Here is a 19,935-nt window from a genome sequence, read left to right as displayed (position 1 = left end):
CATAGCTGGGTTAGAAGCTAGTCCCTTGGGTAGCAGCTGAAAAGGCTGGGGGGAGGGAGGTTAGGTGTGAAGTTGAACTCCTTCTAGGGAAAGGCTGGGAACTTGGTTTTATTGCTGTTCATGCTGGATATAGTGCCCATACACCTGTTCAAAAATCCCAAAAGATTAGTCATTACCTGTGCAGTCAGCTCCCAGAAACAGGCAAGTTAGAAGCCAAACTATTAGGCAGCAATTGGAAAAGTCAGGGCAGCGGTATACAGTCTCCCTTCAGAGAGATGCTGGATTTTATTGCAGAGTGAGCTGAGACGAGGAGTCTAACAAGAGCCTGCTGGGTCATTCAAAACTGCCACTTTCCCTGTAGACCCAAAGGGACTAGTGAAGGCTGGGCCTTGTCAGTTCCTAGGGACAAGAAAGTTAGAAGTTAGACAGTCAGGCAGCAGCTGGAAAAGTCAGGGTAGTAGATGTATAGTTCAACTCCTTCCAGGGAGAAGCTGAAAGCTTGGTTTTTTCACTGGAATGAGCCACGGGGAGAAGCTACAGAAAGTGCTCACAAGCCTGCTCAAGCTCCCAGGGGACTGGTAATTGCCACCCCATCAGCTTCTACAGCAGTCTAGTTAGTAGGCAAATCCTCAGGCAGCAGGGAAAGAGTGCTAGATGTGCAGTCAAACCCCTCCAGGGAGCTTTATTGCCTGCCACTCAGCACTGAGCCAGGGGAAGAGCCCCAGGAAGTGTGTGTGCACCCATTTAAAACCATGTCCTTGTTTAAGTGGAGGGTATTATGCTAAGTGAAATAAGTCAACCAGAGAAAGACAATTATCATGGTTTCACTCATATGCAGAACATAAGAAAGTACAGAGGATCATAGGGGAAGGGAGGGAAAACTGAATGAAGAAATCAGAGAGGGAGATGCACCATGACAGGCTCTTGACTCTGGGAAACAAACTGAGGGTTGGGGGGGGCAGGGTAACTGGGTGATGGGCATTAAGGAGGGCAGGTGATGTGATGAGTGCTGCATGTTATATGCAACTAATGAATCACTGAACACTATATCAAAAACTAATAATGTATTATATGTTGGTTAATTAAATTTAAATAAATACAAAATAAAAAAATAAAAATAAAACCACGTCCTTGTTCTTTGAGATCCTAGGAGATTAGCAAATACCAGGCCTCATCAGCTCCCAGAAATGGCTTAGTTAGAACCTAGTTCTTCAGATAGCAGCCATAAAAGTTGGGATGCTAGATGTATGGTCCAAACCTTCCACTCCCCAGGGAGAAGCTGGGTGTTGGGGGTCTCCCTCCAATTGCATAGCACATTGCCGGGGTCAGGGTTTATGGTGAGAGGGTGTTTCAGCTTTTCAATGTTCAGCTTTTCAATACCTGTTTCAATGTGGGTATTTCCTTAGTCACAAGTATGCACAAGTCTCTCTCAACTGTTTTTCTGGATTTCTCTCAGAGGTATTGATCCATGTGTGGCAGTTTATTGAATCCATGGATGGAGGATTTCTTAATTTCTTGTCTATTCAGATGCTCCTTCAATGCACTTCCCTTATCTCTTCAGAGCATCTTGAGACTGGATTTCTAAAGAAAACGTTCTTTGCATCATCGACAAGTCTAGTTCACCTAGTACATACGTACTGACTGTGTAGAAGATACTGTGCCAAGTGTTTTGGGGGAAACAGAGATGAACCAGATATGGCCAATGATCTCAAGAAACTTAGTATAGTGGGACAGACATTTGAGAAAAAAAGAAGTAGATCACATTAAGGTCACAAAGGCAGAGTTGGAAAATTTTAGAAAAATAGCTCTCATCTTGTTTGAGAAACCTTGGAAGGATTTATGGAAGAGGGAAATATTTGAGTTGAAGAGGCAAGATATCTAAAGCAGCTTTTACTACTTACTGATAGCCCAGGTGACGAGAGAGTGGAGTGCTTCACCGTCAAAACCATAACCAGCTTAAGAATCCAACTGCGCCTCTGTCTCTGAGCAGGTCGTTGTGTACAGGAAGATGTCTGAAAGTTTTACTTCACTACATTTCTGTGAAGTAAACCTAGGCATCTAGAACAGAGCTGTTCAATTCAATTTTCTGTGATGACTGAAATTTTCTTACTTGCACTGTTCAATACTGTAGCCACGAGGCATGTGTGGCTGTGAGGGAATAAAATTTCATTAAAATTTATGTTTAAATATCCATTGTGGCTAGCAGCCACCATATTGGTCAGTGCAAGTTAAGAAACTTTGGTTGTTCTTACTGAACTAATCACAAGATTATGTGATGACGTTGGGCCAGCATTTATCACTAAGTTCAGAAAGTTAGATTTATAGAATCATGTTTTTTGGGGATCATGGGGATCAATCTCAAGTGAGGTGGGATTTCACTTTTTTCTCCATTTTTGCATATCTGGCACATGAACTTCATTCACGTGATAAAACAAGTATTTACTGAGCATCCCTTAACAGCAACAGAATTAAGCCTTTTTTCCAAAACACGTTCCAAGAACACGGAACACCTGCATTTCCTAAAAATTTCACAACTCATTTTCACAAACGTGCAGAGATTAGGAAATAAGTAGGATGCTGGCAAAAAAAAAAAAAAATAGCTTTAAAAAAAATTGCTTAAGAGAAATTTGGGCTGGAAGTGACAGCTGATATGACTCAATGGCAGTATCAGAGATCCAAGTGCCTTCCTTCTTGTTGTTCCACTGTCCCTGAGGGTTGCCCCTCACTACTATTCACATCTTTTCGGCCAGAACTAGGCCCCACCTAGTTACAATGGAGTCTGAGAAATAGTCACTCTCCCTGCGTCCACCCCCACATCATTGATGGCAAATGTAACAAACTAAAAATACGGCATTCTGTTACTAAAGGAAGAAGGGGAGAACAGATATGGAGAGATAAGTAGCAATCTCTGCCAAAGAAAACCCAGAAATATTCTGGACTTCATGATGATGCAAAATGTCTAGATTACAGTGATGAAACCAGAGACATAAAAGGGAACACCAGCAAATCACTTTTACACATCTTCTTATTCATCAAAAAATTCAAATGCAAAACAAAATTAGAAGAATTAAATTAATGCAATTATTTTTCTTTAACAAAATATTTGAAGTCCTTTATTTAAAGCAGCAAATAAACGTGCACTTGTACCCACTAAAAAATCCACTGTAACTGTCAGACACAGAAATCAGGAAGTTTATTTAAAACCTTTCACAACTATTATATTGTTATTGGACAATCATTTATTTAAAATAATATCCTAAATACTTACAAAAATAAATCAAGTATTGCTTCTATTTTTCAAGTGTCAAAGTCTTTGCCATAGAAAATAGAAAGAACCTTTTATAAACTAAACGTAACATTTAAGCTACATCAAGTTTAATAACTGCACACTATTTTCTTTACTGGTTGTGCTTTACAAATTTCCAAACTACTTCTTTGCAATGTACAGGTTCACAATAGGAACGTATGCATACAACCAAACATACACATTTTTACATAGGAATGTTTCTCATTAAGTATGCATACGGAGAACCCAACACAGTACTGTGGCCTAACAGCCACCCCAGAGAGCCAAATGCGCCAAAATACAGAAAGAGGTGTAGATGTAGAAGCATTATCTAACATTCCAATTAGCAATCCAGTTACCAAAGATGATGACGTTTTAATGAAGGATACTCAGTTTAATGTTTCTAGATAAGACATTAATTCTTAATCTATACTAAATCATCAGTTCAATAGCCTTATTCATTGAAAAAATAGAATGAACTTCAAATATTTCTCAATACATTAAGTGATCATATGTATACACATGTTCTATTTTAAAAAGAGGAATATTAACCTTAGAGCAAATGCCCAAAATTAAAGGATCATTTCCAAATTGGTCTGTAGTTTCATCTTCTATCACTGGGACATTCAATTCCTTATCAAACAGAGAAATGCTGGATTTCTGTTCCCTGGCATATGCACTCAAGCCTCACAACACAGACATGTATAAATCATGGTTCGTGATGAATATTTATAACGTTGCACCACCCACAGGGTGTCAATCTCACTACATTAACCAGATGTGGAAAAGAATCTCACTTCTGATCAGTTCCTGAATTTCCATATGGTTAATCACATTAATACAGAACTTTACATTACTCTTGTATAAATACTTCTATATCGAACGTCTCAAATTCTACTTATCAACTAGAAAAGTGATAAATCACAAAATCCGTTTTTTCTCTATTAAAAAAAAGAATCTAATCTAGCCTTCTGTCCTAATTCAGAAATTGCATGAATTATTTAGAAATTCCAAATATAATAATTGAAAATTTATGAGCAATTGTGAAAATATTAATTTATTGAAATTGATGTTTTACAATAAATTCCAATAAAAGGGAGATTGAAGAGCTTGTAAAATCTCAATTATAACCAAGTAGTAAACACCAAAGGAGATGTCTTACATTGACCAAAATATACCAAAATGCCATAATATTTGGAAAATTTTAATTAGCATGCTAAAATATTTTCAAAGGGCTATTTCATTTTACTAAAAGTTGCAGGCAAGCACAGTCTAAGAATATACAAAAATGCCAACCAACGATATCATTGCACCAATAAAAAAAACATCAAAATCTAAGAGGTAGTCAACAGAAGTAACCCTGATGCGACAACACATCCTGGTAGCTGTTCCCTAATCTTAAGAGACCTAACTGCGGTAGGAAATTCTTGCACTGTCAGTGATTAGAAAAAATTTACTGGTAGAGAATCTACAAACCAAGTACCTAAATGAATAATACTGTAAATAGAACAATACTCATATATGCAAAGAAAGGCTGAAAATAAAATCCAGACCAGGGTCTACAGCCTGCAGGCCAAATCTGTCCTACTGCCAGTTTTTGTATAAATTGCACTGAAACACAACACCACCCATTTTGCTTATATATGTTCCTTATGGTTGCTGCTCTCACGCCTATAGCAGAGTCCAGTACTTGGGACAGCTCATATGGCTCAGGAAGCCTACAATATTTACTAAAATATTTACCGTCTGTCTCTTTACAAAAAAGTTTGCTGACCCCTGGTCCAGACATCTGCTGATAGGTAAGCAGTTGTTGAACGACTGGAAAGATCAACAATGAACGTCACAACCTAAGGTATTCAACTCTACGGAATGCAAACTGCTCGTTATGTCACAATTCAATTCCGTTTTGTATCTGAAATAGTTCTAACATTTTTCTCCTTTTTATTTTTGCTGTCAAACATCAAAGAGTATTTCCAAGTTACTATAAAAAGGTTTAGTACAGCACTGGCCAACAGAACTTTTTGCAATGAAGGATATTTTTCATATCTGCACTTTCTTAATACTGTAGCCACCAGCCACACATGGCTGTTGAGCATCTGGAAATGTGGCTGATGTGACCAAGGAACTGAACTTTTCATCTTAATTAATTTTATTGAAATTGCCACACGTGGCTTGTGGCTACAATACTGGACAGCACAGATTTAACTCAACTAAAGTTCTAAAGCGTGACTCTTAAAAACGGCCCCCAAAATTAGAAAACAACACCACTGAAAAGAAGAGCTGTGGACAGAAGTGGACTGACTACCATGAACTTAGTCCCGGAGAGATTCCTTAATTCGTAAACAAAAATCAAACGGATTCCAGACTGTTTCCTCACTGCACCATCTCCTTGCAATGCACGGAAAAAACTATTCTAGCATATTTTTCCACAACAGCCCTGATAATTTTATGCTTAAAAGCAGTAATTATAATCATCATATTAAAACAGGTGTGGACGTTTCACACAAATGATACTTTTTGCCTTGCTTTCCACTAGAAAAATCACCTTTTATAAAAGTCCGTTCACTCCATACCGTCAGCATGTCAACCACGCTGTACAGAAGCCTTGTTTAGAGCTGGTACAGAGAAGAACTACGAAGTCTCCTGAATCTGCAAAATCTCCAACTAGTCACTTTTACTATGGCAGAAGAGATTGCAGAAGTCCAATCTTCCAAATGTTATATCTTCCATTACGTGATAAAATAGACCCATCTGATGACAGATTTGAGGATAGAGGTAAAACCTTATATATATATATCAAGTCAAAAAATATAACTCTTGTATAGTTCTCCACGTACCTACCTCAAGACTATTATTATGTGGACCAAAACAAATATGGATATATTTTTAAATTACTTATTACTGATTACACATTGTAAATTAACCAACTTACTGGTACAAGTGAAGACACTCAACTAAAATATACCAAGTCAACATGAGATTGTAACACTCTCAGAAGACAAACGTTTGAGGTGTGTGCCTAATTACATCTACCAATTACTCAAATGTGCTCCCTTAGAGAAACAGCTAATTCTATATTTTGTTTCCAAAGTCAGCTGACAAAATTAATTTTATGCATACTGATTTTTAAATCGTTGATATCCGCCATCATAAATTTCTTTTTCAACCTGGCAGTTAACTGAAGGATACAAAATATTTTAAGGGCACTTCTGTTTATGTTTTCTTTTGTAGTTTAATCAGGTGTTGTAGCAGGAACTTTAACAGAGAGATTTCTTCTGGTGTTGGTGATGTGCCGCTGCTGTGCTAGGAAAGACCGCGCGGGAGTACACGCACCAGTGTCTTTGCAAGCACCACCGCCGCTCACAAGTCTAGATTCCATCCCCAGTTTCTGGAATGCTAGACTCTGAACAAAAATAAGCAAACAAATAATAAGACTATTTAGAGTTTGTAAAATGATTTTCACATATATTAAGTCATTTAATCCCCCAAATTCTACAAAGCTGTCGTTTTCCTCATTTTATAGAGAAAGTAAAGGGTTCGGAAGCTAATTAATCTGTACATCATCGTGTTAGCAAGGAAGAGGAAACAAAAGCATAAAATCCAGTTTCTCTCTTTTAACCTACTGAATTTGAAATCATTAAAAACAGTAGCTTAAGATAATATTCTAAAGTTAAGCTTAACTATAACAATAAAAAAAAGGTTCCAAAGTAAATCTTTGTGTTTGGGCCTTCACTCTACCCACTATAAGCACCACAGAAAAACTTAGATCAATGGTTCTCAAACGTGGTCCCCAGGTTATCATTCGCACCACTGGGAATTTGTTAAAAATGCAAGTTCAACTTGTAGATTCTTCCGAGACCTACTAAATCAGAAGTTCTGCAGATGAGTCCAATGACTTGTGTTTTAACCTATATTCTGATGCATGCCAAAATCTGAGAACCATCATAATTTAAATTCACTATCGTCTATCTACATAAAAATACATAACAAATTACTGCAATTGTGGATGTTGGGTTTCTTGGTACGAGAAATCATTACTTTTTCTCACTAGACCACATAACAGAATTCTACTAAGCTTAGAACCATGAGTAACTAGTGTAATACACAGAATACAGTAAATGCTCAAAAGACATGGGTAGAAAATGAATAAAGAATGTGTTATTTGGCTCTAATATCTTTAATAACTTATGTATCAAGAGGCTACAGAGGAACAAAGAAAGTAATACACAGTTCCCGTTCTTAACTAGGTCCTGGTCATGACTGACTCATGAGGGAAGGTTCCGGGGAACATTTCACATATAATTTCCTTCGAGGCCTTGCTAAATTAAGCCAGATTTTACCAAATAGAGAAGAGAAGGAAAGAGCACAGACAAAAAGTACAGGGCATAAAAGAGCAGGCATATTTGAAGAAGGACAACCAGTTCTATGTGGTAAAGCACAGGGTTCACACATGGACAGAGTCCATAAACCGATATTCTCTCATATAAACAAGCAGCAGCTAAAGTAGACAATGGCTGAGTTACTCTCTCTGTGGATTAAAATAACCCAAAAGAACCAAAGACACCATGAAATGCTTGAAAACATCTTGCCGATAGTAAGGATGACAAAATAAAATACACTTCAAATAATTTCACACTACTCTCTCCTTGTTAAGACAGACAGTTACTGAAGAGTATTCCTGATAAAAAAACAACAACAACACAGTGACAGACACACTTAAGAGGCTTTACGGGATGTTAAAATAGATGGTGAGTACTAGAAGCACTTAATTTTGCATTGCACAGATATTCCTACTTCTGCAGAAACCCATTATAAAGCACAAATTAAATATTTTCACTCAAATAAGATAATTTTTGAAATATTTATGAACTGTTGCAGGTGTGCTTCGTGTGTATCAACTAAAGGATGAGGAGTCACAAAATCAATTTAGTGATTCTGAGAAGGTCAAAATCAACCAAAAACATTAAACTGAAATATACAATTCTAAGTATGATCAACGTTAAAAAAGAGAGAGAGAGAGAGAGAATCTATGACAGGAGATAGCTGAGTACAACTTCTATTCAGTTATGTAGGTAAACATGTACAGGTACTGATTTGTGGTATAAAATATATTTCCTCCTATGGTTCATGGTCAAAATGTTTGATAAACACAACAGCCAATCACTGGCTGAACATCAACTCACCTTATTGTACCAGGCAGAAACAATGAGTTTTTCTTCATAATCACGGAATTTTGCTACTTTACATTCACTCTGGAAAAAGATACAAGGACTATCAAGATCCCATAGATAAACCCAAACTACCAAAAATGGAATCACGTTTTCACTGTGCTCATTTAGAGAATTTTAAAAAAATGTACTGTGCGGTATAAAGCAGTCAGAATCGGAACAGAATCAGGAGAATGCACGCACGGTGCCTTTAAGAAAGAATAAGACCATGACTAGCAGATATTTTATTTCAGAAGTTTTACTGGGAGAACAGATGTTCAACACCAACAACAAACAAGAAACCAGTGATTCTCAAGCTACTGTCCCCTACGTCCAGAGAAGAAAGAAACCGGCTTAGAGGACAAAACAGAGCTAAACCTACGGAGTCAAACCAAGGAGAAAGAGGATATAGTAGAACATATCCCAGAAAACCCTTTAAAATCTCTATAAAGCTTAACACAAAATTTTATCTATTAATTCCTGGTGATGTGTATACTAGATGGCCTGTGGCCATATTTGCACGCTACCCTAGATATCCATTTCTTAATTCCTCAAATATAGCAAATTTTGTAATTTCATTGAGCTCCAGATACAGCTGATTCATATAAAAAGTTACAAACTAAACCATTTGAATGTTCCCACAGCCAGATGCTCACGATACAAAAAGCATACAAGAAATGAGGGAGGCAAGAGGGCCTTTATCTGGCTCACATCCACTCCAGACAAAGACTCCCCAAGAGGGATGGCAGATAAAATACCCACTGCTATTTACATTACTTTTCATTTACCTTACATTTGTGCTTCTTACAGTATATGCACAGAAAAATACGTGTCAACTAAAGGCCCATCTGCTGTGATGTAACTCAGGTTTCTCCTCAAAGCCCTACAGTCCGAGGTGTCCTTCTGTCATTCTACTTGGCAGGGAGCCGCATTTCAAGCATCAGTAATGATGCACATTCTCATTGGGTTCCACTGGGAAGTGAGTAATCAGTACGACTTAGAGGTCAGGGATTTTTCAGTCCTAGTCTCATTATTTGACCAATGAGGAGACCGAGGACCAGAGAGGAGAGGTGATGACTTTAAGAGAATTTACCAATAAAGCAGTCACCCTGGCCTCCGATTTCTGTGACATTTAACGCTGGGAGCACAGAGATATCAGATACAGCCTCTGCCCTCAAAACACTCTGACACACACCAAAAAGAAGAACAACGCTACGGTAGGGCGAAATCCTGAGTTCAAAATACATGGAAATGGTTGCGGAGAGATAACCAACTCTGCCTAAGGAATGCACAAAAGCTGGATGGAGGAAGAGACATGTAAGTTGGACCCTGTAGAATGAACAGTGTTTCTTCAGAGAGATACCTCTATTCAGTGCTTTTTACAGCCCCTGACATGGCCTGGACAAGCACTGAGGCAGTGCACATAAGGCTGGTGTGCACTCTGAATGTCCAGTCTTTAGACAAAATGTTGCCACTACAGTCCATATCTACCGGCTCAGAAATAACATGAAGAAAACGGTAAGTGAATATAACTTGTTTCTCTGAAATACAACATTCCTAATTGATTTAAAAAGAACCCTACTATCAATTATGAAAATTTCAAGGCTATAGTCTATAGAACTCATCATGCCTCTGCAATTGCACATACATTATTATAAGGAAGTACATACGGACCTGAAGAATAGTATCACATCTCAACGTAGTATTAAAAATAGTTTTGTAAAACACTTTGCAAAGGAAACTACAACATGCCCAATTATAAAATCTATAAACACACAATTCCAGACTAACATACTTAACCCAGATAGTAGAAATGATATCATCATTAGCACAGAAATAACTTCTAAAATTTAAAGACTCAGCTAATTAATGAGAAGATGTCATCCCTAACATAGCTGTGCATGATTAATAACCAAGACTGCCACTTTAGTGCAAGGGCTTACTGGATTCTGTGAGCACTTTCTTCCCCCAGGAATTGCAACTAAGGAGTTTACTTAGGTTCAAGTGAGGAATAGGGAGAAGAAAAGAGAAAGAAAATCTGGTTAACTGAGTACAGTACCTTTTTTAAAAGGTGAGTTTCGTTTCTTCTTTCTTTCATTTATATTTCCTGAATGAACTCTAATCCACATAATTTTAAAAGGAGCTAATACTGTATCAGAACTCTGTTAGACACTGAGGGACACCCACATGCCTGGCTGTTGTGGGGAAGAGAGAACACAGTACAGTACATACGCTCGCAGAGACCGATCGCGCGGGCTAGGAAGACTGTAATGAACCCAGAGCACGAAAACGTGACGCCTCTAACTTCTGACCCCAACCAACCTCTTGTGAGACTTGATCATTTACGGCAGGTATATGACAGCAATTAATAACCAGGGTCACACAGAGTAATTAAAAGGAGATGTGTGAATACGAAAATTTTACCTCCAGAATCTCAATTCTTCTCTCCTTCTCTGCCAACTGCTTTCTAAGGAGCATTATTTCAGCTGATGCTGGATTTAATTTGGGATCTAAAGTTTTTATTACCTGTTTAAGAAAAAAAAAATTTTACATTTACTTTATCTGATTTATCAAGTACTGAAATATAAGAACATCGTCCCTAGTATCTCTGTAAATAAAGTGGAAAATTCTCCAGAAAGCAAAATTATCCAGGTAATAACTATGGCTTATTGAGCAATTAAATCTGACTAACAAAAACCGCATTCTATAAAGGGACTATGGTAACAAAGTTCAGTACAAAAATGGAAAGATCCCTCTCCCAAAATAAAATTTCCCTTCTCTAGAATGGCTTGGTACTCAGACATAATTTAGTCTTATTAAGCTTTGGGAACTAAGGTCTTAAAATAACACTTTCCATATTTATATGACTTGAGTTTGTTTTAATTAAAATGAATTTGATAATTATACGGGAACTTACTGATTGTACAAAGTAAGCAACAAAAAAATTCATAGCAACAATTTTTTTTACTACCATTATCTAGTTAAATGTAATTCAGTATAAAAGATCACTTTAATAGAAATTGGTGATTTTGTCTGCAAACCAGAGGGTGGCTCAATCACATTTACGGGAATTATGAAAAGTTAGGTAAAAGATACTCAGTCAGAATGCTGTTTGGAGACTCAACCAGACAATGCAGCCAGCCGTATAACAAGAAATTAACTCAGAAATATCAGGTGTAAATCAGGAGCAAAAACAAATTTCCAATAATAAGGTCATCTGTATGATACAATCACAAATCTATTAACAAAGATTTAAAATGATCTGAAGAGTTAGGAAGATCTCACCTCTATTTATAGAGGTAGAGGAAAAAGACTAAAAGGTAATATGCTAAACATTCCTGAGGTTCGTTCAAAACAATTTGGTGAGCGCCAAACGTGGCAGGCACCGACAGGGGCCCGTGGGGATACAGGACACGCGGTACCTGCCCTCATGGAGTTCACCTTATAAAAGCAGAGTTTAAATCACAATTTAATTACAAAGACATATCATAATTTGTTACCTCTAAGTGATAAAAAGTATGACTGTGACTTTTCTATATTTTCTAAATTTTCTATCATGGGCATTATGTTACTATAATTAATTTCCCTCCAAATAACATAAAGGTAAAAAAAATGAAATCATATTTATTATACAAGCAATTGTTTTTTTAAATGATAGTGCTCGATGATGACAAGAATATGGTATTCATTGTCAGTGCTTTGTCTATTTAGCTGCAATCCTTTTAGAATATCATTTAGGAGTACGTATCAAGCATCTTATTAAAATTCTCTTACCCTTTGACCTAGAACTTCCATTTGACCCATTAACCTAGGAACAAGGCTAAGATAATAAACCAAAATAAGGGGCAAGCTTTCTGTTTAAATATGTTGCCTATAGTCTTATTTCTAGAAGCAAGAAGGAAAAAGAAATGGAAATGAACTATTTCCAACACCAGAATGATGATAACTAAGTCAATTATGATATACCCCACTCAACTGAATATCATACAGCTGTTCTTTTATTTTGCAAAGTCTGCTCCATAAGTGTCTGTCCTGTTTACTGCTGTATTCCCAGTGCCTAGTATAATAGGTGCTCAATAATTATTAAATTACATTTACATAACATGAGGAAACTATTATTTTAACTTTTAAAATGTGTTTTAACTTTTAAAATCACATGTGCTATGATCATACAAATTGTGTGTTTGTGTGTGTGTGTGGTCTGTATTATGGTCAGCAATCGCGGAGACAATATACATTGAAAAAAATGCTCTGTTAAGAAAATACACCAAAAAGTTAATCGCAGTTATCCCTGAGAACCTTCCTATGTTTTACATTTTCTACTAAAAGCATTTACACTTTTGTAGTTGAGAGAAGCTGGCCTGTGGCAGACTGACTGCATATGTTTACCAGGGCTCTCTAGATGGTGGGTGGAGCTGTGTGCCTGAGTTATGCCCACTGAAATGAGGGTGAAAGGGGTTCACGGCTCCTAGGCCTGCCCCATCACGAGTCTCCTCCAGTACAGTCTAGGCTGGCCTCCCTCGTCTACCAGCTGACTAGCTCGAGTGAGCCTGGGAATGCCACGCTCAAGAAGGCAAAGCCTTGTCTGCTGGGGGCTCTGGCAGGTTGCACGGAGCAGAGCCCTTCCCCCACTGAAAGATGGGCTTCCTGTGATCAAGAAGTAACTTACACCTATTAAGCCCTGAGATCTTGAGATTTATCTGTTGCTGCAGGTACTACTTACAACTTAATAAATATAAAACGTAAACATAAAGAGAACAGACATATTAGCAGCATTTTAAAGCTTCATCATATAATCCTCTTTTATTCAATAACTAGAAATAAGTATATTAACATTCTCTAAGAGAGAATACTTATAATTAATTAGGAAAATATACAGCATTCATGGAAATTAAAGATTTTATGAGAATAGTACATACAGATATTTAAGTTTGAAATAAGAAAAAAGAAAAATTAGTCTGGTAAACATCAGAATAGTGCTTACTTGTCTAATCTAGACTGAATGCTAAAACAATTTTAAACAAGTCTGAAGAGCTCAATTTTCACAAAAGGCAAATGTTCACTTTAAGAGCTAAAGGTTCCACACTTCCTAACAGTCATCTCCCCTAATGGGGTCACTTCAGTCTCCGCTGAAACTGTCCCAAGAAAGCCCTGTGTTTATTTTACCTGATGCTGATGAGTGAGAGGGAGAGAGCATGAGAACTGACCCGCAAGGCAGGGGAGAGGGAGAAAAGTGATGTGACACGGAGAGGAGGAACAGTCCCCTGGTGGGACTGGCCTAATCACAACCTGAGTCAGAAGACCTGGGCTTCGAAAGATCAATCACTCACATTTCTTGCTTTCTCCAAGTACATTTTATATCTCTCCTCCATCGCTTTCATATCTTCATCTTTCTTCTGAAGAGCAGCTTCAAGTTCATTGATTTTTTGTGCTGTTATTGAAAAGGAAATGAAACATGACCAATTTAAAATACTCCACACAAAAATTGTATTTGTCATATTTTTTTCTAAAGACTGATAAGAGAACTTAAAAGAGAAATGTTTATTTCTTCTTTGTAATAAATTCTTATTTAAAACTTTTGAACTACAACCAATATGATCATTTCATATTATTTTTTCTTAAAAAATATCTATAGTTTGCTTTATCCAGCTTTTTTTCTCCTTTCTCTCAAATGTTTCAATGAGAAAATACACTTTACAATGTAATCACAACCATCATAAGAATATAAAGCATTCCTTCTACACAATGTTTAAAGCTTACTTTGATTATACATTATTTTATTTACATTTCCATAGTATTAACTCTATTTTACAATGTTTGATACTCCTATATATCAATCAGTTCATTTTATTAGATTTTTTTTTGCTTTAAGATTAGATAATTTATTAATTACTTAAATCACTAGAAAATTATCATGGTTCTTATTTGCAATGTATGTATTTATGGAGTGTCCAGAAACATACACAGTTCTTGCATCCTTCAACTAAAAAGGGCAAGTCCTTAGACGTAGTCTAATCCAGGTCTTTACAAATACCTACCATTCTGGTTTACATCTGGCTGAAGATCTTCAATGAGTTCTTGTTTCTTCTGTAATTCTTCCTGGACCTCAGTTAGTTTTTCCCTAAGTAGTGGAAAGAGCATGGAGTTTTGGAAGCAAACAGACCTAAGAAGGAACACTGATTTCTGCCACATAACATTTGTGGACTGAGGGCAAATCACTTCCTGATCCTGAATCTCCTCACCGGTGAAATAGGAGTCATACCTGCCAAATATTATAGGGGCTGCTGGGAGAAGGTAAACTGCCTGTACATGATGGGTGCTAAAAATGTTAATTTTTTCCCCTTGCCATCCTTGCTTCCTAAGAAAGTCAAAGGAAATATTTTATTGGTTAAACATCCCACATCTCCACATAGTCAAGTTGTGACAGTTGTCTGCTTTGTAAACTCTTCAAATGACATTAGTGATTGAAAAATGTAGGATCTGGGATCACTGGCAGGCGGGCTCAACATCTTAGAACATTTTTCTTTTCACTTCTTGGTAGCAGTGGTGAACATTCAACTGCCATCAGGGGATTTTTCTTAGAAACAAAATCAGAAAAGGATACTAACTTTAGAAGTTTTTAAAACCCTTCCCCTCTCATATTTGAAATGAAATATCAGTTTACTTACATATGAGCTTCCAACTTCTGCTTTAGTTTGCTGGACTATAAAAATTAAAAAAAGTTGCTGTAAGATAACTATTGTGACAAAGACAAATTTTCCAGACATCAAAATCTCTTTACCTCCTTTTGAAGTATGTAATTTAAAATTATAAATGTTTCAAAAATTTGTATTTCTAATAACATACTTGTAAAAACATAAAATTTTAGGTATTTTTTACTTCAAAGGGAAAGGAAAGGAGGTTAAGAAATGAAAGAAGGATGAGTACAATAGTAAAAAGAATAATGCTTCATATTTCTGAATACCATGAAAATAAAATTTAAATTTGAAGAAAAATAGCAAATGCAAGCTGAATGTGATATACTGAGGAGTATCAAACATTTAAAAATCATTATTTAAAATATAAATTTGAAGATTTTAGGCCTTTAATGAAGAACAGACTTAAATAATTATCTTTATAATAAAGCTTTATCATTACAAATGCAAGCACTTTAATATTAACATCAAAACGAAGCAAGTGGATTTTGTTAAAAAGTAAAATTTAAAACATAAACTTCCTCTTTAAAAAGCAGGAGTTTAAACCGCAATACTGGTTCAAGATCATCTACTGAATAAATGAAGGGTTTAAAATAAATAATCTGAAATATAACTCAGACACTAATACATTTTAAAAAGAGAAAATAAAATCTTTAAAAATACTGCAATCCAAAAATGTACTCCCCCAGATAGAATCCCCAAAGTATTCCCTAATGTGGATTAGAAAAATATTTGTATTAGAGAGGTTACAATACCGTATATATGCACATACGAGATGCCGCCATGCATGAGACGATTTCTATTTTCCAAGCCCCCAGGGAAAAAAGAGAAAATCATATAAAGCATATAAAAGACAGAGAGGAAACCCAACCCTTTCAGTCTTCTTTCTCATCTCTACTTACTCTTCATAGCTCTCTCCCCCGTCAACACAGGCAGAACCACCTCCCATTGTGCCTACCCAGTATCTAACGTACACTGAGCCCTATCATTTTGTTGTTGTTTTAATTAAATGCCTTCCTCCCTTCACTGTTACTTCTTTTCCCCTCTGCATACAGAGACCCAGCCACAGCACACTGCTAGGTATATTCAGATTTGGGCCGTTTGGTCTCTGCTGAGTCCTCTTATCTGTCACCTACAGTGTTTGCCTTCAAAAGCCCATTAGAAATGGTGAGGCCGTAAGTCCGCTTGCAAGGAGGGAAGAAATAAGGGGTGACTGATGTCTTCAAAACTGCATTAAAGTTTCTGTCCTTTGGAGGTTGGTATGATCCACTTTGATGCTCTTTGGTAGAAATCATGGTCTCACTCTCTCCTTCCTGTTAGAAGTTTTCCTCAATTCTGGCTGCTGACCACTCTTACCAGGACTTTTCTCGAGCCTGAGCAAAGAGCTGTGAAGACCTCACTCATAGCACGCTCTCAATCAGGAGTTACCATGAATCTAGGTGTAGCTGCTGAAGCAGGACAGATAGAAATCACCTTCCAATACATACGATTAATTTATAGGCTCCAAGTTGGCAAAATCACTGCATCTGTTATGCAGATATATACGGTATTCGAGGGTACCCCCAAAGACAAGGGTAGCACTTTCAAATACAGGACTAATTTGGGCGTCAGGACTTAGGGCGGAGCGTCCACGGGCAGCAGAATTATTACGATGTTTAAGTTACTTACACTTTCTCCTTCAGACTTGGAGCCTTGGTCCTGTAAAGATTTCTGGAGGTCCTCAATCTGCTGCTGCAATTCTCGGATACGCTCTTTGCTCAGCCTATTGTAAGATGAATCATATGTATTTGTTTGTTTTGAAAGTCAAAGCAGTTATGGATCTACGAAGGTACGTTCGTGCAATTTAACTCACAAAGTCTGCATTTAGTAGCAAGAACAAATGTCCAACAATTGTCTGTGGCTACGTATAGTATATAGTGTAAGTATAGTAGGCTACTTGCAAGAAAACATTTTTTAAAGAGAAGACATTTTATCATGGAAGTATATATGCCCACATTTAAAGATTTCAGATACTTCTGTGCCAGCTGCAAAAGCACATCGATTCTGCACTGTCCTCGCTGGTACAAAAACTGAGGAAAGTAGCTCAGTTTTCCTATACGTGTATCTTTAATGAATGGGAACAAGGTTTCTACTTGTTTCAGATTTCACAGTGTATTGACAAAGGCCTACCATTTCCCAACCATTTCTTCATAACTTTTTATTTAAATTAAAGAGACTAACACTAGCAACTAGTACATTTCTAACTTGGCAAAATGTCGTTCTTTAAAACCCTGCTTAAGAGTTACCTCCGCTGAGGTTACCAGCAAAAGTAAGTATCTCACTGTCTCTTTTCATGTATTTATGACCCAACACACCTGCCTATTATAACTCTCTGCTGTTCCATTATTGCAGGTACCACATAATATAATCATTAGTCATATGTCTATCTTCCTACAGCAACTCTTTAAAAGCTGAAACTTCGTATCTCCAGTGCTGATATTGAACTGTACAGGACAGTAATATCGGATGGTCCCTTCAGAAAGCTAAAATGTTGATGTAATACTATATATACAAGTTTGAGAGACAAGGTTCAAGTGTGCCTAAAATTCCTGGTGGGCTCTAAGATCTAGTAAAGTTTGGTCAAATAAAATCAAATACTTTTATAGCAAAATATGCTATTTGTAAGAGTCAAGTTAGCATAGTGGTTAAGAGTCTGGACTCAGGAATCAGATTGACAGAAAGTTCAAATGTGGGATTGAGAATTTACTAGCTTATAACTCTGGACTAGTTACTCAGCCTCCTTGGACCTCAGCTTCCTTATCTATAAAAAAGAGATAATTACAATTCTCACCTCAGAGTTACTGTGAGGATTTCTGAGTGAATACCAAAAAGGTGCTTAGCAAAGTGCCTGGCATATAGTGAACACTGTATCAATGTTATATATTCTTAATATTCTAATTCTTGAGCACCTCATTGGTATCAGATGAATACACCATTTGCTTTTACAGCTAAAGACACTAAGTGTGAGTTTAACTTGCCCAGGACAGAACAGCTAATACATTTAAATAGAGGGGGCTCAAATTTGACTCCACAGTCTATGGTCCGTCCATGTACAGACGGCAGCCCAAAGCCAGACTGCCATTTATCCATTTGTTAAATTTTCTGTGGATTGTCAAGACATATAAATGAAATTCGAGAATAAACAAGCTGGTTAATAAAGTCTGTTAAAATAATGGCAGTGAAAGGCTGAAAACAAACAACAATTTAAACTTCTTTAAATCCCACTTATTGTAACTACAATGACATGTCCCACTTCTGTGAGTCCGGATTTTGTGGCTAGCTAATAGAATCACTACGAATGCCAATTACAAGAGAGAGCGTCACCTTTGCTCGGTTTCCAATTCATTCACCTTGCGGTGCTTCTGCTCCAGCTGCTCCTGAAGCTCCCCAACGCGCTCGTTCTCCGTACCTTCCTGTTGTAAGCGGAGCATCTTATTTTCATGTTGCAGTCGGATAAATACTTCCCTGATGTTGAAAAGCAAAGTTTGTTTTCAAATTTTTTCAATGTACATTTTACATTTTTTTTACATTCTTAACTTTTAGAAAATTCCTATTCATTCAATAGCTGTCATTTAAAAATGTTACGAATGTTTCTGATATTTTTAAGAAAAAACTACATTGTAAGCCTGTCTCAAAAAACAAGTAATAAATTTTTCAAAGCACAAGTATTATATTATATCATATATCATTAAATATTATGCAAATCCCCAAAGAAACAGGAGTTATTTTAACTGAGATGTTATTCACTATAGCATATCCTCAGAAAATATATACATTAAAAGCAATAGATTTAAGGAATCGGTTTGCTTAACATTTTTTAAGAATACTCTTATGATGACAGTCATATGACTGCCTCTAGGTTTTTTTGATTTCAGAAAACAATTTTTATTAAAAGTTTACAAATATGCACTTTCTAAAATGCAAATGATAGGAATGATATTAAATAAAAAGTAATGTTCTCCTATCCGCTGCCTCCCCAAATGCAATTTCTTAAAAGCACATAATTTCAATCAATCTCAATTTGTGTTCTTCTAAATGGCAACATCATGACTTTAAAATACAGGCTCATATGGGTATTTTTTTTTCATACGGCTATTTTTAAGGTGACATTAATATCACTGGATATTAACAACTAAAAAGTTGCTTTCCAGTCCAGCATGTAAGGAGCTCTGTCTTAACAACAAAAAATTGAACAAAATGAAAATTAACATATTTGCAAACTATATGTTGAGTGAAAGCAGTCACAAAGGCTGCCTATTGTAGGAATCACATACGTTAAATTCCGTAACAGGCAACTCCACAAAGAGTTGATTCCCGGCTACCTGGTGCTGGAGCCTGAGGGGAAGCAGGACTGAGGAATGACTGCTAAGAGGCACAGGGTATCTTTTTGGTGGAACAGAATGTTCTCAAATTAGATGGCTGCACAACTCTATGCCTACACTAAACACCCCTGAGCCATACGGTTTTAAATGGGTGAATTATATCTCAATAAATCCCCTTAAATAACGAGTAGAGTCTGAAGCAGTAAATAAAACTGTTACCACAAAAAGGAAAGGAAAACCATGAAAAATACCAGATTAGTCGAATACTTAGAAGCAAGCATAGCAGTAAAATACCACAATAAAAGCTGGTTAAGAGGAAACTCTAAATTTGTATTTTATTTAACTTCTGCTTAATCCTTCTGCTCTTATTGACAGCTCCTCTTCTA

General features: G+C 36.7%; 1 protein-coding gene across 1 annotated transcript in view; it reads right to left on the bottom strand.

Moving 5' to 3' along the window:
- Positions 1-3,171: 3,171 nt before the first annotated feature.
- The window catches only part of HOOK1 (hook microtubule tethering protein 1), a 62,737-nt gene continuing 45,973 nt past the window's right edge, over positions 3,172-19,935 (bottom strand). The window contains exons 15-22 of the mRNA XM_045802217.2: positions 18,552-18,692; positions 16,857-16,950; positions 15,162-15,196; positions 14,532-14,614; positions 13,824-13,924; positions 10,918-11,019; positions 8,470-8,538; positions 3,172-6,689 (exon numbers count right to left, since the gene is read on the bottom strand). Of these exons, the coding sequence (XP_045658173.1) occupies positions 6,519-6,689; positions 8,470-8,538; positions 10,918-11,019; positions 13,824-13,924; positions 14,532-14,614; positions 15,162-15,196; positions 16,857-16,950; positions 18,552-18,692 (796 nt within the window). The 3' untranslated portion in view covers positions 3,172-6,518. The remainder of the gene's footprint in view (positions 6,690-8,469; positions 8,539-10,917; positions 11,020-13,823; positions 13,925-14,531; positions 14,615-15,161; positions 15,197-16,856; positions 16,951-18,551; positions 18,693-19,935) is intronic.

This window comes from Ursus americanus, chromosome 12 (assembly GCF_024610735.1).
Source record: "Ursus americanus isolate L20-20 chromosome 12, mUrsAme1.1.p, whole genome shotgun sequence".
NCBI lineage: Eukaryota > Metazoa > Chordata > Mammalia > Carnivora > Ursidae > Ursus > Ursus americanus.
This window is presented reverse-complemented; position numbering and strand designations above follow the sequence as displayed.